We start from the raw sequence: 14,448 nt of genomic DNA, 5'->3' as shown, positions 1-14,448 counted from the left end.
GATTTACAATTGAATGCGTTGAGATCCAGGATATAAAAGGAAAGAAGGGAAAATAAAAAATAGTTTTTTTATAATACAAGTTGAGAATTACGGTTATCATTTATATCCCGCACCTGTACTCATTCAACTCTCCTAACCGACGAAGCATAAAACCCTGTCCTATAATCGCAATCTTATAATAAGTAAGCATAACAAAAAGTAGGTACGTGTGCAAAATTTTTAAACTATTCAAATATTTAATTATTATACATAATTGTAAAGAGCTTTAAATCAGTATTATAATGGTGAAAATTTCATAAAAAACTAATCATTCTACTAAAAGTTATGCCCATTTAATTGACAACAATTCATTATAAGGAATGCTTAAGAAAACTGCACCTAACTTAAAAAATTAGCGTTCGGTTTACGGTGATTTTATAATAGAACTTCGTTGTTTAGTTTTTAGCGCATTACTTTGCCTCGGTTATATTTTTATTCAACTAATAACAGAATATGCACTCTAAAAAAAAATCCGTTAAAATATCAACGGAGTAACTCCGTTGACAGTAAATCCGTTAAACTCCGTTAAGTTTACGGATTAAATTGTAACAAAATAAGGGAATAAAACAACGGATAACACCGTTAGCTATTATATAACAGAATAACTTTGTTAAGTTAACGGAGTTCAGGCGTGTAAAAGAATTCAGAATATTAATTTCTTTGAACACTTAATATTTGTTTGAAGCTTAAAACTTATTTAAAAAGTGTATTGAATTTTAATTAGTAAATATTATCATGTGTGTTTAAGGTTAGTTATTTTCATTATTAATATCATTTCTTCATTAAGTTAAAATTTAAGTTACATTACTTAATTGCATAATTTAATGTTTTATACATTTACAGAATGTCTGTGCTAATCAAAGTATGGTCTTCTGATCGAATTATTAAGAAGTTAGTTGCCATCAACAGTAGTGAAGATTTTGCTGCTAAAGGTGACAATGCTATAAAAGCATTTTAAAAGAAATATGGAATGTTTTAAATGCTCAAATTATTTTGCAGATTTATTAGATCTTTTTTACCATTTTCGAAATTTTCATGGCTTAGCCACGAGAGGATCTGAATTACGCTGTATGTTTAATAACTGTCCAAGAGTATTCCTTAGCTTTAGTAAGTTAAAAAAGCATTTTGAGCACCATCATTTTGTTGTGCCAGATCAAACTTTAGGCTTCAACAATAATGGAAGTTGCAGTAACAACTTACGAAGTGAGTCACAGGAAGATGCATTTGACATAAATTTTCCAAGTGACCCACATGAAGGTTGTAACAATGCCACAATTGTTAACTCTAGTTCTATAACAAGAGACAATATTGAAGTATCTGTTATGAAGTTTGTATCAGAAATAACTTCAAAACCAAACATCACTTTAGCTAATTCGCAGCTTATTATGGAAAATGTGTCTGGCCTACTAAATGACGTTGCTGTTTATGCTTCAAAGATAGTAGAAACTCTAGCAATTAAGTTGAAAGTAGCTCCAACTAATGAATTTGTTTTTGATGCGATAAATGATGTCAATAGTATGTTTAGTATTTTCAATAAAACTGATACTATATATAAAAGAAACAAATGGCTAAAAGAACGTGGGTACTATATTGAGGCAACAGAAATATCACTAGGTATACGTGAAGAGCAACAATACTCTATGGCATTGCAATCAATGCATTCTGTTTTAGTAGAGGACAAATGCTATGTTGTGCCTATTGATATCCTACTTGCCAAGATATTGGAGCAAGCTTCATCAAGGATTACTTTCCCACAGTGCACACCAAGTTCACTCCCAAATAAAGTAAAAGATTTTGTTGATACACATACTTTTCATCATCATTCATTCCTTCAACGGCACCAAAAAACATTTTTGCTACACTTTTTTATTGATGCATTTGAAGTAACAAATGTGCTTGGGAGCCATACACGTGTACATAAACTTGAAGCTTTATACATGATGATACGCAATATTGCTCCTGAGTATCAGTCTAAGACTGATAGCATTTTCTTAGTTGGTTTATGGTATGCACTAGATGCACACACAGATAAATACTCATACTATCCAATCCTTCATAGTGTTGTATCTTTATTGCAACAATTGGAAAGTGAACAGGGTGTTGTTGTCAAAGTTAATGGAGTGGAAGAAATTATTCATGCCGTTTTGATTTTATTTTCTGCTGATAATTTAGGAGCACACACTTTGTTTGGCTTCATGGAAAGCTTTAATGCAAAATACTTTTGCCGATTTTGCAAGTGTACACATTGTGAAATTCAAACTTCATTCAAGGCAGAAACCTTTGATAAGAGGACTCGAGCAGAATACGATATGTGTGTATCAGAAAGTAGAAGCAATAACTACAATGCTTCAGAATCTGGCATTAAGCATGGTTGTCCTTTCAATTGTTTGTCACAGTTTCACTGCATAGACCAGAGTGCAGTTGACTGCATGCATGATGTATTAGAAGGTGTTGTACCTTTAGAAATATGCCTTGTTTTGCAATCGCTGATAGATAAAAAATATTTTCTACTTGCAGATGTCAACAATGCAATCAATAATTATAACTATTCATTGGGTGACAAAAACAGTAAACCCCCAGAAGTTAACTTAAAAAATATTCGCATTCAAGCTGCTGAATCATGGTGTTTGATAAGAAATCTGCCTTTAATGATTGGAAACCTAATTCCAGAAGGTGATGCTCATTGGAGACTTTTACTGATGTTACTTGATTGCATGGATGCAATATTTGCTCCAACTATAACTGTTGGCCTCATTCGTCAGCTCGAGTTTAATTTGGAGGAACATCATGCCCAATTTAAAACCATATATCCTGATAAGAGACTTATTCCAAAACATCATTTTATGCTACATTATCCAGAATTTATGGTAAAGTATGGGCCTTTAAGCAGATACTGGTGTATGCGTTTTGAGGCAAAACATCGATTTGCTAAAGAGCTTACTTCTGTTGTTCGCAATTTCAAAAACATTTGCAAAACTATTATGCATCGTAGTCAACTCAAACTAGCAAACACATTGTTTAGTGGGTCTTTGTATACAGAATATGTACAAATTGGCATATGTGATACAGTAATGGTAGGCAATTTACAATCAGCAGTATCGAATAGTTTGCGCACAGTTTTAAATGTGGACAATTGTGATGAAATATATGTTGCTCATTCAGTTAGGTTTGGCTGTTATGAAATCAAACCGGATTGTGTTTTGTGTCATGACATTGTGGAAAGTCATCCTCAATTTGGAGAGCTAAAGTGCATTGTTTCTCTAGCAAAACAAATATACTTTGTATTGTATCCATTTGAAACATTGCATTTTCATGAACATTTTCATTCTTTTGAAGTTAAAAAATCTAGCAATTCAAATAAACTGCTCGTTTTACATACAAATCAGCTCAAGGACTATCATCCATATAATGTCATATGTATTGCCGGAGAAGACGGCACATATGGACACTTTGTAAATCTGAGATACACAATTTTTTAGAATAAAAATTTAAATTAGAAGTATCGATTTTTTTTTCATTTAAGCATTACAAACTGAAAAATATATAAATTTTAGTAATTATTAAATATGTATAATTGTTTAATTGTATATGAAGTTGGTACTGTGTATTCATATATATTCACTTTAGCTAGTCTGCATTTTTGTCGTGTATATAAAAAAATTAATGACTCTGTATTGTTTTTTCAGTGCGTTGCAAGTTTGGTTTGACATCAGATAAAGTTGTATGCTTTGTCTATGAAAATGATGGCACAGAGGTTGATGAAGTTGATTTTGAAATAATAAAGCATTTAGCAGAATCAAACACAATTCTCATTCTCCTCATAGATGGTCAGCAGTGGACCAATGCTAATTTGGTAAATTAATTTAAATAACAACTAAAGACGGCTATTCAGTAGCTGTCGTTAGTTGTAATATAAATGAATTTACCAAATACTGTTTACTGTACAAACACATTAGTAATGTGTAAATTGTTTATTAAATCTGTTTTTTATCATAAATTCTATGTAATATTTTGAAGTTGGCATTTATTTGTGTGTTTTAACTTTATCAACTGTTTTTATATATTAATTTATTTTTTTTTAATACAGCCAATATCAAATTCACCATTAGTGTTGCCTTCGTTACAGCCAAATCAAAGTACTTTACTTTCCAGTATTACGTTTTCAGAATCTAGTGTTCCTGTTAACAACAGCCATCTAATGAAAACTGCAAATGAGGCGTTTGTTTCAGCTAATTCGATTAAAGCCTTTCTTGCACAGCACCCTGTAATTAGAATACTTAAATGATTTTTACTTGCTTTTATATAGCTGCAATTTACTTGATTTTTAAGTATAGTTTTTGAAGTTATAACTTTACTTTACTTGCTTTTTTAGCAATAATAGTTTTCAAGATTTTGTGAACAGTAATTTTTTTATGAACACCAATATCATATATAACTTTATAGAGTACTTGTCAATATACTGAAGAGGTTGATTCTGGGAAAGTTTCAATCTCTACTAGACAGCACATCATTCGAACTGTTGTGCACAAAATGATGAGTGTTTATGGAAATTATCCTGATCGGTATCAAAAGATTTCGGTGGCAGCAGTGCTAAGTGAGGCACTTGTACTTCCAGCATGTATTTTTTATGATTCTACTAATCATCATGGCTTCCTGGAGAGAGGATTGGAAAATGCTAGAAGAAAGTTACCTGGTGTTTGTTAAAATTATTTAAGTTAATTGATTATAAATTTTACTATAGATGCGTACCAACTTTTTTTTATATTACCAACTTGCATTGTATTTCCCTTGTTGTGTGTCATTGCGTTGTAATTTCTCCATTGTATGTCTCCATTGCAAATAATTCATTTTAGCAACTAAAAGTTTATTTGATTTATTGTCTTATTTTTGTCATACAAGTGGCTACATTTAATAACTTTATTTTCTTTTGTATACTAGGATCACAAAAAAAGTTTGTTTGGTCTCGTAAAAGGGGGCACAACTTAACTCGTTGCAATACAACTCAACTGGCAGATCCTGAACTTGCAGAACTGTCTCAATCAGCAGGTTCTTCAGTAGAACTTCAAAATCCTGAAGGTTGCCCCCGTGGATTCATGTCTTGCACATTATGTTTAGGTTATCTAATTTATCATTTTGTAAAGTTGTTGTAAAAACCTGTATTTTGGTATAAAAAACATATGTTGTAAAGACCTGTATTTTACTAATATAGGTCTTTCAAAATTATTCATACAGAGTTTTTTATAAACTTGTTTATAATTTTAATATCTATATTGTTGCTCTGTGTTTTTTATATTTAAATTAATTTTAGGAATGAGCAACCTCGATGAAATTGAAAAGCTTGATTCATTATCTTCTACTCGTGTAGAAGAAATTAAGGCTTCTACAAAGTCAACGTTTTGTTTTCGACAAAATTGGGTTCATTCATCAGATCAACCTTCATTATCCCGACTGATGCTTAAATTTCCGAAATTCAGGATTATTCCAGAGCTGGTATTTTGTTATCAATATTATCTATTATGTGACTCTTTTTATCAGATATCAATCTTTAGTGTATAATATTCATACTTTTTTTTTTTAAGTGATTACAAAATAATTGTAAAGATTAATACAATTAAATTGATAAGATTAATAAATTTAGGCATTGTATTTATTAGTAGCATGTTTATTTGTAGATTGATATGGAATTTCGTTTAAAATATTCTGACTGCATGGTTGATATCCTCAAAACCTTTAATCAGACTGTTTCAGACCCAATAATAAAATATGCTTTAATGTCAAATAGTGTTTACATCAAAGATGTGGCTGTAATGGTTTCTAAAAAACATTATGGTTTGCATTATTTTTAATAAAGATATATATTTTTTTTTGTTCAAAAAATATTTTGCATGTAATTAACTTTTAGATATGTTTGGCACTTTGACGTTTTCTTTATATTTATATATTTGTTTTAGATTGGAAAGCTTATTATGCATGCAAGCTTCTATGCTCACTTCTGCGACAAGGGGGGAAACTGAAACGTTCTGCTCCAGAAGTAGCCATGGAAATCATTCGGATATGCAGTGTAAAAAATATTTTTTTAGTTGATTTACATTGCACGTAAATTTAAAATTCAAAAAAGCAAAAAACTATAATTTATAAATGTATAAATAAAATTTATAATAGTATTGTAACGGACATAACAATTAGTTTCATTGCAAATTTAGGCTGAGCATGGATTACAAAATGTTGCAGAAAAGTTGGAGTCCCCTTATCCGGTGATATTATTACAGGGGGTCGAGGGAGAAAAAATTCTCTCCATAAAGATTGCAGCTGAAAAAACTTTGCTTGAAGCCGGCACATCTATCGTAGAAGGCATCGATCGTTTATTCAAGCTTTTTTGGTGCTTTAACATCGAATACCACCCGTCAACAATCATGTTTTGGCAGTTTCTGCAAGATATTTATGGGCTGCAGTATGGTTCAATGTCTAATGGAGTGGTTGAGCTGCGATCAACACTCGCTAAATATGTTTAATTTTAACTTAAATGTGTCTTTTACTATAATATACATGAAGATTTACAATTTTGTGTTATTTTTTATGTATTTCTACAAAAGGTTTTATTGCTTTTGATGCCATCTAAAACCCTAGCAATTAATTAGCCGTCTAAACACCGTATAAAATAAATAGAACTGTTTTATTTCAGCAATTTCTCAAGATAAACAAAATAGTTTTTCATATATTACGGATTATTTTTGTTACTTCAACAAATTATCCGTTAAATTTACGGATTAACTTGTTACTTTTGAGTAACGGATTGAATCCGTTAAATTATTACTCCGTTAAATTAACGGAGAACTCCGTTGGTGCTATATTGAGGGAGTAGTCCGTAACATACTCCGTTATTTTTAACGGGTTTTTTTTTAGAGTGTGGTTTTTTTTGTGTGTTTTTGTATGTAAATCATGTTTTGAATACTTTAAAAAAATCACCAATATTTTAAATAAAGTTTCATTTTTCTAAAAAAACAATTTTTTAATGAATAAAAAAGTCAAATTTACAAAAGGTTCATAATCTTGAATCCCACCCCCCCACCCCCCAACCTCTCCAACAGAAGAATATTTGGAACATTTACTGCGTGCAAAAAAAGAATATGAGCGTGTCATTATTTTTTAATAAAATTTGGCAGGTACATAGAAAATAGATATATAAAATTGATTCAAAAGTTAGAAACCCATTATCCCTTCAATGTCAATTCACTTCCAGAACAGGAATGAAGTTTTCAATAGCAATGAAATCACTAAAAACGTTAGTAACTGCAAAAAAAAAACAGATAGCAATAAACTTAAAACACTCCACTATTAAAATATTATCTAAGTCAATATAAAATTCTAAAAAAAAGACGAGAAAAATCCATCCTTACGACACCTACCTCGAGCACGCGGTGAAAAAATGGTCACAGATTTTAACTTTAAAATCGGTGCCGTAAATCGCAGATACGCACATGCCTACAAAAAGCCGAAAACAAAAGGCATTCATAAAAACTACGAAAAAAGACCCCCTTGAGTTCTTTTTAATTTAAAAAAGAGATTCTTGTTTCCACGTTTATTTGCGTTTTTCGCACATATCATTTACCTAACCAGATATTAACTTATTTTGAAATTTTACTTTAAACTATTTTCGGCACCGTGAGAATGAACTCAAAAATGAATATTTCGAATATCGAGCTTCTAAGTTTGTGAAACTTTACAAAGTTTCGATGTCAATCGTTCAAAAGCTGGTAATTGCAACAGTGTTTTTTTGCAAACAATTTGAAAACAATTTGCAAACAACTGCAAGTCTTTCGTTATGGAAAAAATTAGCTCCGTGAGATTGGAGGTCAAGATGTAAACACGTTGCTAGTTGTTTGCATTACAGCTAAGAGGAGATTTTGAAAGGATTCGAATCTTTGATTTACAATTGCTGTCACACAAATGACACTTAATTGATTTTTAAAACCTCATCAGACCACCCTTTTTTTTTGAAACTGTTATGTTTAAAAGCTTAGAAAAATACTCTTTATCTAAACCAGAAAAAAAAAGCCGTTCAACTGTAGCATGATTTAAATTTTTATATTTCAGCTGCAAACTTTTTAATTTTAGTTTTCCATTATAACAAATTTTTTTAGTAATAACTTAAATGAGCAGCAATAAAGATAAAGATCAGAAGTAAAGATTTTTTAAACATTAATTCTTCTTCTCTTAGATTAAGATGTTGAGAAGCTTTTATGAATTTACTTTTATTTTTATTATTATCACTTTTTTTTACGAATTTTTTAGAAAAGAAAATAAAGATTGCTGTGAAAAAATCCAGCAAGTTAGTTTGGAAAAACGCTAGAAGTTTTCATAATATGAAATATACTTTATTAGTTCACTGCTCTATGTTGAATACTTTGATATATCAACAAATACTATTCTTCATTTTCTTAGAGCACTGAACTTCGATGCAAATTATTTCAAAACAATGGTGGTTTTTACTAACCACATTGTTGCATAACACCATCTAAATCGATTTGTACACTCAAATGAGCCGTTGAATGCATAAACCGATTAAATCGATTAAAACTCCATTTTTCGAATATGTTTTCTCTGTTAATCGTGAAAAACAACAAAAAGCACTGTTACCGATAATTGTTTTTCCGTATTCAAATAATTAAATATGATACAGCTCCAAAAAGGAAGGTAAAAACATTTTATGCGCAGGTTGCATTCTTTTAGATAGACTTGATACAGCTTTCTGGGGTATGTACTTAGCTGTTAATAGAGATTCCAAGATCTCTGTACATCCGTGAGAAGATTTAAATAAGGGTCACCATTAAAAAAAAAACCACCAAAAAGTGTTTTTTCGAGTTTTTGCGATAAAAATCAAACTGTTCTCACCTTAAAAAGTGCTTTTTTTCTGGTTTTAACCAATTGTTTCATAAAAATATTTAAAATTTAGGATTAAATCAAGACTACAGCTTTTCAGCTCATTTGTTTTTATGAAAAAATATTTATGATTTACTTTTAAGCTCCGCCATCTTTACAATCTTGGCCTCGTTGTGGTGTAGGTTTATTTTCAAGTTCCTTAATAATACTAATTAAGTGATCATTTTGCAACTCTTCTAATTTCTTGCAATTTAGCGGAGGCCGTAGAGGTATGCAAAGCTTTTGAAACTCTTGCCCCTCAACTGAATTACATCTTAGGTTGTTAATAAATTACATCATAGGTTACATCACTGCACCTCATTCTATATAACTGCAATTCTATTCTCTCCTCCGAACTTTTAAGGCGAAAAAGTAAAATAGTTTTAGACCGCTTTATAGTAGCCTTATCGAAATTTATCCTCTTTACGAGAGTGACTTGCTACATAGAGTTAATATTAAGATAATGAGTAGTTCTAATGAGATGTTATGCGATTATGGGTATAAACTTAAAATACTCATGTTTTTGAGTAATACGGAATGGGTGATATTCAAACTTTTTACCACTTCAAATCATTTTAAGAGAAGCAACAAAGTTACTTCGATAAATATTTTTGCAAATATAAAAAGAATTGAAACAAACATGAAAAGATTGGATAGACGATGTAGAAATATTTAAGAATTTTAGAAATGGCATGGTAAATGAAATTAGAGATAGCAGTAAAAAAACACAGCAAAAGGAGTTTGCAGAGTTTTTTCATGCCAGATTAATGCTCCATCTGGATTTCCTTCAAGAATTTATAGGTCAACAAGGTTTCCAGAAGCACTAATATCACCTCTCTCATGAGCGAGAATAAAAAGTCTTTCTGCTTACTTAACATTTTTTTTTTTTTTTTTAAAAAATTTACAGAAGAGAATTTATTTCACTAAACACAAGTTATTTTTTTTTTTAATTCTTGTAGCTAAAAAAAACCCTATCAAAGTTATATTTTCTCAATTTATACAAATATTCTCAATTTATATATTATATATTATTTATTTATTACAACTTATATATTATATAATCTATATTTATATATATAATATATATAGATATATATTAATATATTCTCAATTTTCAAATAATAAAATCTGCAAAAATTGACACAAAATTAAGTTAAAAAACACTAAGCTCAAACAATTAAAAACAAAAATACCATAGCAAAAACACTATAAAAAATAGCATAAAAAAAAGGCATCGGTGTGATGATAAAAAGCACCGATATAAAATATCAAGAATATATTGATTGAATTAAACACGGCTGTTTAATTAAAAAAATTTGAAAAAAACAATAAAATCATCACGTGGAAACCAGTTTATGCCTCAGCAGTCTACGAAAACTAAAAGAAATAACTAAAAACTTGAGAAACCTCAATTGTCTCTTGGACGAAAAATAACAATGAAATAATCAGATTCTGCTGCGGTTTTTTAAAAGTTTTTTTAATTTTATTTTGGTTTCTGATTTTAGTTATTATATGAAATAATAAAATTCAGGTAAAGCCAGAATCATGGATTCCAATTATTGCCAATAAAATTACTGAAAAAAAAGTGCACAACGAAAGACGGTTACGAAATACTTACGTAACAGAAATATAATGGTTGCTTAAAAGTAGATAAAAATCTGAGGTAATAAGTCGTTACGCTTAAGTTATATTTGCAAAAATGAATTAAGTTTCATTTTAATTCTCTGTCAAATTTATCTAAAGTAAATTTGACAGCAGAATCCAGGTCAGCATTTGAAATTGCTAACTAATCTCTAACTATTTAAAACAGTTTAAAATAAAAAGAAAGCTTTGAATTTTAAATTGGTAATGTATTTACAGGACCAAGTTTTTTTAAATACTGCGAAGTCCTCACTTTAAAGCCAACCACCATTTCATACCCAGCAATACCCATAACACCAGTTCATAAAAGTTCATACAGTTTATACATAAAATGAAAGTACATCGTTGTATAAATTTACAATTTTTTAATTTATATCAACGTTATTTTTTACATTGTTTTTTTTAAAGTACTGATATGTTGAAAAATGCCTAGCACTGTGGACCAGAGTGACCACCAGGTTTGAGTGACCGCCAGGTTAAGTTGTTCCCCAGGTCTGATTTTTCTTTTTCAGTAGTTAGGACACCATTTATGACATTTAAAACTTCTGAAGTCAAAAAAATTTTGCTCAAAAATAATTATTTTTAAATATAAAAATGTTAATAAAATTAGGCGAAAATTCGGTTGAAAATCCGCGAAATTAATAAATTATGTATATAATGGCGGACTGTTTGCATAAAACGCGTGCTGTTTGTCTTATACAGCTCGGTAAAAAGTCAACTAAAGTTCAAAAGATCACTCCAGCAATTGAAACAAAGATAAAAACTTTCGTCTAGAACCAGTCTAGTTTAGAAATAACCAACTATCCCAAGATTAATTTGTAACATTTGCCGCAGAAACCGATATGACCTCGACATGAAATGGTGGAGTACCTGGGGTAACTAGATAGAGAAGATATCCAAGGTAAAATTCATGCTAATCTATGTTTTACTATTTTTGAAAGCATTTGTAGAGAACAGAAGTTTCAGTTGGCTACTCAAGGGTCTCCTTTAAACATTATGGTTGGGACTGACTGAATTGAAACTGACCAAATTGAGCTAAAACAGGTGTCCTTCGATACTGTTATGGAGTTAAATCTCTTGAGCTTTCAAAGAATCAAACCAAGAAATTTTTTTTCCAAATACAGAGCTAGTACGGAAACTCAAACCTGCATTGAAGAAAAAAAATTTTTGAAAAAAATTAAGGCTCTCAATACTAAGCATGGAAGAAAAAGTTCGTTGAAGTTAAGGAACGAATTTTAACGAAGCGAAACGATACGAAGGTCCGAAGTTCGAAGTATTTTCCAAAGTTTTCAACATCAACAACAAACTACCGTTAACTTCGTCTAAACCTTCACGAAGATCAAAGTCAACTTCGAATTCGACTTCGGTTTCGTCTAACTTCGTCAAACTTCGTTTAACTTTGTTAAACTTTGTTAAACTTCATTTTCAGATTTCGTCTGAAATTTCGTTGATTTTCAGACTTCGTCTGAATTTGACGAAGGCCCAACAGTTTGTTGGATGAAGTTCGAAGTTTGCTGAAGTCGAATTTTTTTTTTCTTCAAATTTTGACTTCGAATTCAAAGTTCATTTTTGGACGAAGGTCTCATGCTTACTCCATACCAGGATAGATTTTACACTACAAAAGAAGAATAATTCATGGATGGAGAAATTATTACTAGAACATTGGTTCGTATAAAAGATACATCTACATTTAAACAGTACATTATTACAGAAAGAGGAGTAGATTCACATGACTCCACTTTGAGGATATCCATGGGTTCAGGTCAGGATTCCTTAAGGTTCCTCATAAATGTTTTTAATCCCCCAAAAAAATCTTGTCAGATTCAGAGCTTGATGATGCTCTGTAAAGAGTAAAGAGTCCTTTCTTATAGCAATTGTTGAGGGGGTTTCTGAAGCTAACGGTAATCTTTGGAAGCTTATTGAGCCTCTGAATTTACAAGATGTAAAGTATTATATTGCATTTGATTTTAAATGTGTAAATTCTGTGTTCGGAATTAGTAGTCATGCTGGGATGTACAGCCGTTTATATTGTGAAGGATCCTTCAACCCTTGAGCCTGGTAACAAGAGAACACTTAGGTCCTTGGATGAACACTACAACAACTTTACCTTTAACCGAAAGAAGTTAAAAATGTCACACTTCAAAAATGTTAAAAATCCAAGACTTTAGTACAAAGATACTGAAACTCTTTTTGAGGAGTTGGTTCCAGTTCCTGAGGTCCATGTTTTAATGAGAATAGCAAGTAAACATGCTTCTGCTTAGCCTATGGCCTTTGTTTGAGAAGATTTGACGGAAACAATTTTAGCAAGTTCCTGAAGTTTAAAAATTCCTTTACAGATTTGATTGGATATGTGCATGGCATATTCGAGAGTATCGAGCTCAGTGTTACTTGGAAAGTTCACACAGCAGTATGTAATATATTTCCTTTTCTTCACTCTATTGACCGCGGCTTATTGAAGTTTACTGTGAGCAAACAGGAGAAACTATTCGCCATGAGTTCAAAAAAACTTAAAAAAGAGTTAACCTTAAGGTCGTTTTAGCCATTCTGCATAATCTATAAGGTTAAAAAGAGTTTACCTTATAGATTATGCAAAATGGCTAAAATCCAGTGTTGTTGAATCTGCATACAAAAACATTAAATAATTACATAATTTAATTTAATGGTCATAATTTAAAGTATCTATTGTAAAGTATATAATTTTTAGCATTCAGACTTAAAATTCTGACTTATAACTAATTAACATAAAGCATTCTTATTTTGTGTTTTAATTTTTATAGGATAAGTTATAGCTGCTTTTTTTGTTTGAAAATTTTTTTTGAAAATTCCAACACCCCTGAAGTTCTAAATGTTATAAATGGTGTCTACTATTGTATACCCAAATACTGAAAAAGAAAAATCAGATTTGGGAAACAACTTAACCTGGCAGTCACCATGGTCCACAGTGCTAGAGCTACAAAAAGAATGAAAACAGTGAAAACCAAAACTTTATTCTTATTTTTTGTACCAACTCATGCTATCATAAAGAGAAAAAATTTTAGAAAGTCCACTCGCTTTAGTTTATATTCTTCTTACAGTCATAGGTGGATTATAAGGTCCATCAAACGCCCCAACTATGCAGAATATGTTTATCCCTAAAATATATTTTTCTCTATGCTGAAATGAACTTTACTGCTTAGGAATGTTCAAACAACATTTAGGGGATCCACATTACTCCGGACATATGATTTGTTTATAATACCTTTCTGCTTTTACTTATTTATTATAAACATAATCTAACGTCTTGGGTATATTCCAGAGTTTTAAAACAGTTAAATATATTGTCTCCAATCGAACTGCTTTTTTTTTATTTATTGTACTTTTAAAGTTCATACCAGAAAAAACATGAGAAACCTCTGCATGACAACTCAAATACACAAAATTTAAAAACTGTTCAGCTGTTTTGCAACTCTTTTGCTTTTTCACAGATGTGGTTATTGCTTTCTATCCTGTTCAGCAACTTAAAGCACATTCTGATAGCGCTATTCAACTCTAGCAGATGACAAGAAATCTGAGCTTGGTTTGACTTCTCATATGGCGCAGTCATTCACGGCATTCATTGGTTGCAGATTATTAAGAGAAGTTTATATAAAATCATTCCAGCTTTATCTTACCAACTTCTCCAATCAGGAAATGTGGAGTTGCAGAATGTAACATGTAAACCAAGAGTTTGATTCAACAAGACCTGAAACAACTGGCAGAGATTTTTCCCACCAATTTCAGTGAAAAAAAAAAACTTTTTTGAAGATTAAGTTTTCTCCACAAATAAAAACATTTCTTTAACTTAGATTTGCTTATGAATCTGATTCTTAT

At 30.7% G+C, this 14,448-nt stretch overlaps 3 protein-coding genes across 5 annotated transcripts in view; 1 reads left to right on the top strand and 2 right to left on the bottom strand.

Moving 5' to 3' along the window:
• LOC145193210 (uncharacterized) overlaps positions 1-14,448 on the bottom strand; it is a 145,863-nt gene that overhangs the window by 40,708 nt on the left and 90,707 nt on the right. The gene's annotated exons all lie outside the window — the stretch shown is intronic.
• Positions 522-6,599, top strand: LOC145186631 (uncharacterized). 3 transcript variants are annotated; one of them, XM_090078521.1, is made up of 10 exons: positions 522-787; positions 883-971; positions 3,726-3,892; positions 4,127-4,303; positions 4,483-4,732; positions 4,978-5,154; positions 5,348-5,529; positions 5,712-5,868; positions 5,991-6,100; positions 6,243-6,599. In XM_090078521.1, exons 2-10 carry the CDS (start codon positions 884-886, stop codon positions 6,549-6,551), a joined length of 1,617 nt encoding a protein of 538 aa, XP_089934647.1. In that variant the 5' UTR covers positions 522-787; position 883; the 3' UTR covers positions 6,552-6,599. The 3 variants fall into 3 exon arrangements, 2 of the variants coding, with proteins under 2 accessions (XP_089934647.1, XP_089934646.1); XR_016449765.1 differs by lacking the exons at positions 4,483-4,732; positions 4,978-5,154; positions 5,348-5,529; ... (1 more) ...; positions 5,991-6,100; positions 6,243-6,599 and having other exon boundaries at positions 686-787; positions 883-3,113; positions 4,127-4,148; XM_090078520.1 differs by lacking the exons at positions 3,726-3,892; positions 4,127-4,303; positions 4,483-4,732; ... (3 more) ...; positions 5,991-6,100; positions 6,243-6,599 and having other exon boundaries at positions 725-787; positions 883-3,535.
• LOC145182846 (lysosome membrane protein 2-like) overlaps positions 9,956-14,448 on the bottom strand; it is a 39,096-nt gene continuing 34,603 nt past the window's right edge. Inside the window, exon 14 of the mRNA XM_090078383.1 lies at positions 9,956-10,335. Coding sequence (XP_089934509.1) covers positions 10,327-10,335 — 9 coding nt within the window. The 3' untranslated portion in view covers positions 9,956-10,326. The remainder of the gene's footprint in view (positions 10,336-14,448) is intronic.

This window comes from Hydra viridissima, unplaced genomic scaffold (genome assembly GCF_058129835.1).
Source record: "Hydra viridissima isolate aposymbiotic clone 2 unplaced genomic scaffold, HvirCarnegie_v1 scaffold_2, whole genome shotgun sequence".
Taxonomy (NCBI): Eukaryota; Metazoa; Cnidaria; class Hydrozoa; order Anthoathecata; family Hydridae; genus Hydra; species Hydra viridissima.
The sequence above is the reverse complement of the archived record's forward strand: the minus strand, read 5'-3'. Positions and strand labels throughout refer to the sequence as shown.

Coding starts and splice junctions, on each gene's coding strand:
- LOC145186631 (XM_090078520.1), top strand. CDS start 1,005: ATGGAATGTTTTAAATGCTCAAATTATTTTGCAGATTTATTAGATCTT.